Source organism: Teleopsis dalmanni, chromosome 2 (genome assembly GCF_002237135.1).
Source record: "Teleopsis dalmanni isolate 2A chromosome 2, ASM223713v2, whole genome shotgun sequence".
Lineage (NCBI taxonomy): Eukaryota > Metazoa > Arthropoda > Insecta > Diptera > Diopsidae > Teleopsis > Teleopsis dalmanni.
In genome coordinates, this window is record NC_051847.1 from 172,496,185 (window position 1) to 172,506,560 (window position 10,376).

Here is a 10,376-nt window from a genome sequence, read left to right on the forward strand (position 1 = left end):
TATTAAATACAAATTTTAAATTTTATTAAATACAAATAATTTAAATTATGAAAATATTTTTAAACATTATTATCTGTTTAAATTTCCTCAATGAGTTTTTTTTTGCTTTGAGGAGATTTGTTAATATTAGTTGGAAAAATTAACTTCCGTTCTGACGGTTCAATTGGCTGAGGTACAGGACTTTCATCTTTAGCAGCACATAGTGGTTTTGCAATTTTTTCTAAACTCTCAGCTGCTTTCAAATACTTGTTTGGAACAATTTTGTTTGGTTTAATCAACTCAACAAGATCGTAATCTTTACATTTTGATTTGGTTTTTCCACTGGTTTTATCCACATCACTTCTGATATCTTTCTTCAGCTCAGTTGTAGATTTTATGGTAATTGTTGGATGGTTCTGTTTAACATTGTTTGTTGTTGGTTGCGTGATATTTTTTGTTACCTGACAGTCTTGAATTTTGATACGCGTTGTATCGGGTGGTGGAGGTATGTCTGGTAATTGCAGACGTAACTCATTGATAAATTTAAGCGCAGTTTTCTCCTTTGGGTCCACCTCCAAAACTTTTTGAAAGTAGTCGTATGACTGAAATATTAAAATAAATATAATTACTTATTTTAAATAAATGATTTTTTATATGTTATATTAATTTAACAAAATGTTTTTATTTTAATCAATAAATATATCAATAACTAGCGGTCCCGACAGACTTCGTTCTGTCAAAAAGATTTGGAATGTGGCAGTTTTTGTGCCTACCTATTTTATAGTCAGGGCAAAAAAATCTCCTGAACAGAAAAGTCACACTGGTGTGTGGGCTTCAGCTCGGGTGACCAAAGTATCTTCTCTTCCAAGAACTTTGGCCACCCTTCTGGAATCCACTAAAAAACCCTGACTGGGATGTCTGCCAGAGGGTTTCAAACTAAGAGGCGAACTTAGGGACAGTGGAAACCTAAAGGTGACAAATATATAAAAAGTGGGTGACTCGCTTGGATAGTGGAGATTATAATCTGCAAACAAAGTCACGGGGATATAATAAACATACTTACAATAATCAACAACTTATTACAACACACAAACTCATCTATTGTGGTTATGTTCTTGTCTTCTTATATGTAAAAATGAATCGAAAAATGTGTTGGAAAGCGCATAACTCAACAACGCCTGGACCAATTTTTAATTAGCAATAATTCGATTTTTTCTCGCCGTAAAAACCATCCTTGAACTTCAACGAACATTTTAAAAAAAATTGACGAAATTGTCATTAAATTCATTGTAGTGCTTTGTGATAAACGATGTTTTTTGTTTGATTACCTGGCGCATAAACAAACAAATCTGATGGTTTTCCAACACGGGAACAGGCAACATACAATTGACCATGTGAGAAACATGGGTTTTCTAGATCAATACCACTAAAATAATTATGATTAACTGCTATAATACATACCTTGAAAGTTGGCATGAAATTTTTCCGAACCACATTTGTTGCCCCAAATGAAGTAATTTGAAAACAATTGTTATATTGTTGGATATTTGTCAAAAAGTGTATGGAATCTGTTCCTATTCCTGAAACCAATGAGTACAATGGCTCTGGTGGTGGATCCAGTGGTATCAATTTCACTTTGTCATTTGCGCAACACAATCCATTGGTTTCATTTTTGTATTTCAATGCCTTACAATGTGAGCGAACCGAGTTCATTGATCCTATAGCAACACATTGATAGTTGCTATAGTCAATAGACACATCGTAACTGAAAGCAGCTCGATTCAAACTTACGCGATTATGAGCTGAATGTCGCGCTCGCGCTTCACGCGTTTGTTATATCCGTATTCTTTCAAGTTCATTTCGGTTGTCACGTTCTTGTGTAGTATGATTAGACCGAGAATTAGTTTGGTTTGTAGCATTTCGGGTTCTTCTACCTAAATTACTTCGTCTTACAGGAGGCATATCGAATATAAATTGTGTCACATTCACAAAACACGATGTATTTAAATTATTTACAGCTCATATATTAATGACAGTATTTAATTATTATATTTGAAATACTGATGATGTTGCTTAGACAATAGTGAGTGTTTGTAATGTAATATGAACTTTATTGAATAACAATAATTCGATTTTTTCTCGCCATAAAAACCATCCTTGGACTCAACGAACATTTAAAAAAAAAAGAATTGACCAAATTGGTCCAGACATTATTGAGTTATGGGCTTACCAACACATTTTTCGATTCATTTTTATATATAAGATATAAGATAGAACTTCATTGAATAGCAATAATTCGACTTTTTTCTCGCCGTAAAAACCATCCTTGGACTCAACGAACATTTAAAAAAAGAATTGACCAAATTGGTCCTGGCGTTGTTGAATTATGGGCTTACCAACACATTTTTCGATTCATTTTTATATATAAGATATAAGATAGAACTTCATTGAATAGCAATAATTCGATTTTTTTTTTGCCGTAAAAACCATCCTTGGACTTCAACGAACATTTAAAAAAAAGAATTGACCAAATTGGTCCAGGCATTATTGAGTTATGGACTTACCAACACATTTTTCGATTCATTTTTATATATAAGATAAATGAATTTATATATAAGATAAACAAATGAATTTAAACCTTAAAAGACGTACACAATACATGACATACACAAGCAGCCATCAATGAAGAAACCACATGCATTAAGGAAATAGCGAACATCAACGGATACCCTCAGAACACCATCGATAGAATCATAAAAAAGAAACGAAGGCAGTTACATTCAAAACAAAGAAGAATCGCCGTAGTATACAACAACACCAATTCGAAAGCGTATTACCATCCGCAAAAGACTCAATTAACCCATTCGAAAAAAACGGAGTATACAAAATAAAATGTGGCTCCTGCAACAAAATATACATCGGACAAACAAAAAGACCCTTATCAGTAAGACTTTAAGAACACCTAAAAGAAGCAAGAGCAGCACCGAAGAAAATAAACCCCCACATAAAATCAAATGTCGCCACATATAGTAAAGGAAAATCACCTCTTCAACAAGGATTACGCCCAAATAATCAAAAATGTAAGGGATAGCTGAAAATTAGAAACGGCAGAGAACATCGAAATACATAAACATCAGACCACAACTTTACTTAACGGCGATAAGGGCAACGTATCATCGTGGCTTTTTAGATACATCCCAAAAAACCAAAACCAGTCGACCTAACTACCTCTATGTAAAAATAAAACAAAACCAGACCCGCCACCATTTCTTACCTATCACCCCCAAGGACAATAACCCTACCAAAATTAGTATTAAGAAATAACATGTAAATATTTTAAATAGTTTGTAAGATTGCTAGTTGTTTTTAATATTAGGAATTCTCCTGATGAAGGCAAAAGCGAATTTGCTGAAACACGTGTAGAGATACACAACATAAAACTTTCGAAATTAAAGTTAATACATTCTAAAAAACAAAAATAACCGCATTTAAATATTTTCGAAGTAACGACTTAAAAATTAAAACAAAAATAAATACATGATGTATTTTTTTTACATTCTTTAAACTAACATATTCATATACAAAATAAAGTTTTTATTTGCATATACTGTACTATAGACGGTCTACAAAGTAGGCCGAAAGATGTCATTTTAAGTCCGGTAAAAACCAAATTCATTTATGAATAGGTCAAAATAACTTTTATTAATTATGTGGTATAATTAGACCTTTATTAAAAAAGTTGCTCAACTAGTCCTGTTGAAAGACGAAACATTAATATCATCAACGTGGGCTCTAGGCAGAGTCATAGAAATCCATAAAGTAACAGATGGATCAACCCGAGTTGCTACAATTAAAACCCAAAAAGAGGCAGTAAAACGTACGAAAAAAAAAAATATACCTTCTGCCAATCACTGATAATCTCAAAGAAGATCATATTCAATCAAAACCGTTGGTTCTTGCTATATTTTTGGCATATCTCACATCAGAAGCTACATTAGCAACACCCACAATAGCATATCCCGGATAATGATTATTCATTGAAGGATTAGGCAAAGCAAAAATCACATTTCCAATCTGTAGCATAATTCAAGATCAAAAGAACGTTAATAACGCTATAAAACAATTAACAATCTTGTGTACCAAGTCAAAAGCTGCCAATGCGTATATACAATGCAAAGATTTAGTGTGCAATTTAAATCATGAAGGGCGCGTCTTAAGAACTACCATTGATCGTTTATTGACGGTAGTATCATCTGTTACAAGAAGTCAGCGAGGAATATTAGGTACAGTGTTAACAACACTTTTTGGCATAAACGATGAAATGTATCACGACATTGAAACGGTGGATCAAAATCAGAAATTATTAATCCAAAATACTAAATCAAATGCTAGAAATATGATATCCATAATAGCGGCATTAAACAGCACAGAAACTAAAATCATCAACAAAATCAACAGCTTTAGTAAAAAACTGAACGAAGGATTGCAGGCTATCAGTCAGATGCAAGACTGGCATGATATCGGAGAAGGAAATAAACTGGACATATATGTACTTATATAATGGCATATATGTACTTATATAATATAATTACATATATAATGGCATCCAATTACATTCGAGAAGTAGAATCAAAATACAGCAAGATCTTCAATGTATATTTGAAACACAGTCATATTTATGAATTCCTTTCACATGATGAAATCAGCAACATTATAACTCGATGTTCCGCAAAAATTGGACCAGAAATGTATGTCTTACCAATCCCGATGAACAGATTGGAATATGTTCGAGATACTGACAACGTCATAATTTATGGTTAATTCACAATTAGCGATATAGAAGAATATGAAATCATTAGACTCAAAACGCTTCCAGAGAGAATTGACGATAATATAAATCAAGAAATCGAATTATTAATATCCACATTTGGCATCAATTATAACAACAAAAAATATTTTGAAGTAACTATCAGCCAAATGGAGACAACAACCAAACTGAATAATGTTACTAGGTTACTTCACCCAACAATATTTTATAACATTGACGAGAGTTCCAATTGTGTTATTAAGCAATTGTTTAATAAATTAACAGTCAATAACTGTCCGTCAAAAAATTTAAAGTCATACATCCAGTTTGGAAATAGCTTTCTACGCCCAATGCTTATATATTCATTACACCAAATTTAACGACAACTCATGTAACTTGTCATATTGAACGTGAAGAAGTAGTTTTGAACTATACAGGAATCATCCACATCTCTCCAGATTGTATTATACATTCTAAGATTATTGACAGTAGAATGCATAAAATTACAAATGATACCGTTATCCTATTGGTGCAAGGCTTATCAACTATGTTCTCCGCAACATAGTTGATAACATAGTCCGCATAGTCCGCAAGGGTTGCTCAAGACAATATGGACCAAGTTAATGAAATATCTTAGAAAACAATAATAACTCATCAATATTGGATAAAATGGGTTATCTGGGCCACAGCTATAATAACAATCCTATTCGTTGGAATACTATATTATATATATGTTACATTAAACCACAAATACCATCAACAGTAGCCAATGATCGTAGAGCAACATCTACATATGATGTTCTTTGGTCTTGTACATAATCAATAACCCCCTGAGGCTACTAAATTTAAACTAGTTCGTAATACCAACCCAGAGCCGCCATAATGTTGACGAAACAAAAAATTAAGAATTAGGTCATAAGTTAAACGCTCGCACCTAAAGCTTAGTAAGTAATTTGTGCGAATTAAATAATAAATTAATTTAATCAATTATTGTATATCTAGCTATTGTATATCTTTATTTTGTAAAAAAAAAGAAGAAATTATAAATAAAATCAGTTGTTGACTTACAATCAATGCCTCATCAATCATAAATTGTTTTCCCCACTAGTACTAAGGAACATTATAAATTGTTATACTGAACATCATTGTTGAATAGAATAATTGAATTAGTTAATTATATTTTTATTTTTTATTGTTAAATTTAAATACTATTCTTTTGTAAAAACATTATTTATTACATGATTTTATTAATCTTTCTTTTGTATAACATAAAATCTAATACAAAGAAAGTCATGCTAATATTACTCCACGATTCGCTCTAGCGACATCGGAAAGATGAATGAATATTTCTATCCATATTTTATTCCATAATAATTTTATATTAAATTGATTTTTAACTTCCGTTAAAATAACTAAAAAGTTAATAACATTTTAAAACAACTTACTTCACGCTTTTTGCCATAATCAAACATTGCTTGAGCTAGACGAAGACGTGCTTTCAAATTATTTGGTTCCAGTGCTAAGCAAGATTTACAATCTTCTATTGCAGGTAAATACTTTTTCGACTTGATATCTTATATACAAAGAAAATATATTATTTTTTTAATAGAATTTTTAATAGTTTCTCTACTTACAAGATATTGCACGATTGTTGAAAGCTGCTGGATTTTTTTTATAAATTTCCAGAGAGCGAGTGTACTCCACAATTGCGCTATCATAGTCTTTTACTCTAAAACACTCATTTCCACGAAGACGAATTCTTAAAAGAAAAAAAATAATTTGGTTAGAACCAATTTTAAACTTCACATTTAAGTGTCGATTTGACGCTAAAATGACATTTGCAATTATGAAATGAGCACGCTTAAGAATTAAGATTCAAGGGTGCTTAACAATTCTTCACTTTCAATTTAAGCAATAAAACACGTTATTTGTCCAGTTCTGATATGATATAACATTAAGACTGAAAAGTTTTCGGAAATTCTCATTTAAAATTCGCGCGCTGTATATTTTTCGATATTTTAAGTTTATGTAGTTTGGCAGCACTGTCCTTAATTACTATGCCAAAAATGAGCGCGATCTGTCAGACAGTTCGTTTACGGCAGCTGTTGAAACCAGTTCACCTCAGTAGTGCGTTGCGAAATGTCTTCGACGGTCGTACGACCGTCCTGAAAGGCTTTGTACCACCTCATAAACTTGAGTTTTCGATAAAACTGATTCCCCATAAGCCTTTTTGTAGCATTCGCAACGATTCCTGCACACGAAATTTCGTTCGAAACACAAAATTTGATGCAAACTCTTTGTTCAATATTTTTTTCCATTGTTTTTTTCGCAACGCCCTACTGAGGTGAACTGGTTTCAACAGCTGCCGTAAACGAACTGTCTGACAGATCGCGCTCATTTTTTGCATAGTAATTTTCCTTAATTGCTGCCAAACTACATAAACTTAAAATATCGAAAAATATACAGCGCGCGAATTTTAAATGAGAATTTCCGAAAACTTTTCGGTCTTAATGTAATACGGGTATATCAAATTAAAATACCCAGTTACATTTTTACATATTATATTCTATAATATATAATATAATACAATGCAATATTTTTTCACAGAAAACATGCGTATATAATATATATATATCACATGTTGTTTAATATTTGATATTTCTATAAATATCAAAATACTAAATTTTATCAAATGCTAAAAGGTTTTTTTCACTTAAGGAATATTTCAATAAACATCTGTAGTGAAAGTTCAAAGGTATCTATCGAAAGAGCGTTCCGTAAACAAAAAAATCACTATTAGATTTGGCATTTGTTCTGGAAATGTGAATCACGTACTTTTTTAAAACTACCTAGGCTATAATCTTCTGGTTACCAATTTTCCTTGTGTATATTTATATATTCATATATATATATATATATAGCTGTGGATGATAAATATTTTTAATGGGACGACAAAGGACAGAACACACTACATTTTGACTTGGTTGCTTAAAAAATTTGAACATAATTAAAGCATATGGTTTATAACTACTTGACATTTTTTTTCGACACTGAAAATATATATTCGTCAAGTTATGGCTGAAGAATTACTACCAATAAGTCATCAACATGTATCGTGAAGAGCATTTGAATATTGAAATAAATAAAAAAAAAATAAAAAATAAAGTAAAATAAAAATTTAAAATGTTTTGTAACTAAAAACGGATAACCCTATATGTCTTTTTAATTTGTTAAATGAAAATATTCCTGACTTTCTGAAGATAAATGATATGTGAAACTCATCACCGCATATTTTCATAACACTAAATTGTGTGAACCAGAAATTTGATTAGCTAAGAGACAAGCTGTACTTTAATTCAGTACTAAAAAATTTTTTTAAGATTACACCTTAATACTTTACATTGTTTTACAAATTTTAATTTGAATTAATCAATTTTTTTTAAAAAAACCCTAAATGTATTGCACTATAAACTCACTCTTCTGCCACATTTTGCTGTTCTAATTCAGTCAAAGACTCTATAAGCTGTTTCCTTTTATGTTCCACATCCTTAATAGTTGAAAACTTTGTTTCATGATCGCCATAAGTACTCTGATTGTAGCGATTTTTTCGTTCAATTTCTTCCAGATTCCGTTCTTCATCTAAATCCATACGCAGTATTTCTTCTTCTGCATCGAACTTATCCCATTGCGCATAATCTGTAGACTTAATACGCTTTGAATTATTAATGTATTTCAAATTGGTTTCAACATTGTCATTCTTCTCTTGTTTATCAAAAATTTTACCCCCTTTGCGTATAGGAGCAAAAGACAGTTCAAATTTCTTTTCCTCTTTATCGCTGATACTCAGTTCATTTAACATCTGGTCCGTGCTTTTGATGTCCTGATTCCAATTCTAATAAACACAAATGTAATTAAAAATGTAATGTGAAATTAATGACTGAAATACATATATTCGTTTCCATTCATCCAACGGTAATGCACTACGCTCTCGCAACTGCTCCTCGTAATTGAAAAGTTTGCTGTTAGGTTGTAATTCACGCAGTTTTTCTTCAGCAGATTTAGTTAGGTCAGGGTAATATCCTTCTTCGCCTGAGCGTAATATTTGCACAATTTTTTCCATTTCATTGGCATTTGTACATGTTTTTACATATTCAAAGTCCAAGTGGTTAAGTGGAATACCATAACGTTCTAACAATGTCCTTTTATTTTTAGTAGCCATTTCGAAAAAAAAAAACAATTGTGTTTGGTTTGTATTTAATTTTACTTATGTTTTATTTTAAATTCAGAAATGTTTTTTAAATATTTCTATGACTCTCATTTCAAGTCTGATATGATATTAATTTTTCGAGTTTATTGAACAAACAACATTTGAGTGATTTTGAAGAAATTGTTGCTAAGGGCCATGTTATGCAGAGTGTCTCTGGCACGGCAAATTACGCTCTTTCGGGCTATGCCGAAATGCATGTTATGGAGAGTGTAACATCAGTATTGCCAATTTTGTATTTTTACTACTTCTTGGTTGTGCCTAAATTTAAAAAGAAATTTAGATGTACTCGCTTCAATTTGCCAACAAAAATAACTCGTATGAAAAAACTTATAGGGCTGTAATACTGTTAATTTATTATTATATTATATTATAACAATTGTTGACAGTACTTACGCCTTTCATTGAAATCGGAAAGTGTAATAATTATATTATTAGCGATTTATACAAAAATGCTGTGTTGCTTACTGCTGTGTTGCTTACGTTTCTCCTAAACGTATTAGAATTGTAGTAATTTGCTCCTAAAAGGCGCAAATTTTGAAATTTATTACTAAACAACACTGTTTTGCCTTAAGTGGCCCTTAGACAGCAACGCGAGTTGAGAACTCCCTCGCTATCACACATTAGTGCTGTTCATATTCGAATTTACGAAGTATTCGAAGAATTCGAATAGTAAACGAAGTCTTCGAAGTTGAAAAAAACTTTGAAGTTTTTGTGAATTTTTGTTCTCGAAGTCTTCGAAGTTTAAGTGTAGTGAAAAACTTCGAAGACTTCGAAGATTTCGTAAGCAAAAGGTGAAGTGAGAGCGCAAAATGCAAACAAACGTGCATCACACAAATTATTTGAGGGATGAAAGCATTTGCTTCGTTTGTACGGTTTTGTTTTTTTTTTTTGGTATTCTATGCAGAAAATTAAAAACATGTTTTTTTATTAAATATGTATTATAATATATGTATATTATTATTAAATATGTTATTATTAAATATTATTTATATTAAATAAAAAATTTACGTTTTAAATAACTTATATTTATTATTTATATTTAAAAAATTATATTTACAATAAAAAAATCAAAAATTATTTTTTTATTATGCAAAAAATAAATTTGTGCTTACCTGTGTGATCATCACAGCTCATACATGTCTAATAATTATGCATTAATGAGCAAAACTCATTTTTTCATAACTAATTTTCAAGGTTTTAATTTGTGATTTTTTTTAAAAGAAAAATGAAAACTTTTATAAAATTTCCTTTACTAATAAAATCCATCAATATCAATTTTTGCATATTATTACGTATATATTTTATATTATATTAAAAATTTTC

General features: G+C 30.8%; 1 protein-coding gene across 1 annotated transcript; it reads right to left on the reverse strand.

Moving 5' to 3' along the window:
• Window positions 1–77: 77 nt before the first annotated feature.
• LOC119676169 (sperm-associated antigen 1-like) lies at window positions 78–9,022 on the reverse strand. The gene is made up of 5 exons (XM_038087404.1): window positions 8,733–9,022; window positions 8,263–8,678; window positions 6,421–6,545; window positions 6,232–6,359; window positions 78–581 (listed from the first exon to the last, which is right to left on the reverse strand). The coding sequence occupies exons 1-5, from the start codon at window positions 9,003–9,005 to the stop codon at window positions 78–80; spliced, it is 1,446 nt and encodes a 481-aa protein (XP_037943332.1). The 5' UTR covers window positions 9,006–9,022.
• Between the last annotated feature and the right edge of the window lie 1,354 nt (window positions 9,023–10,376).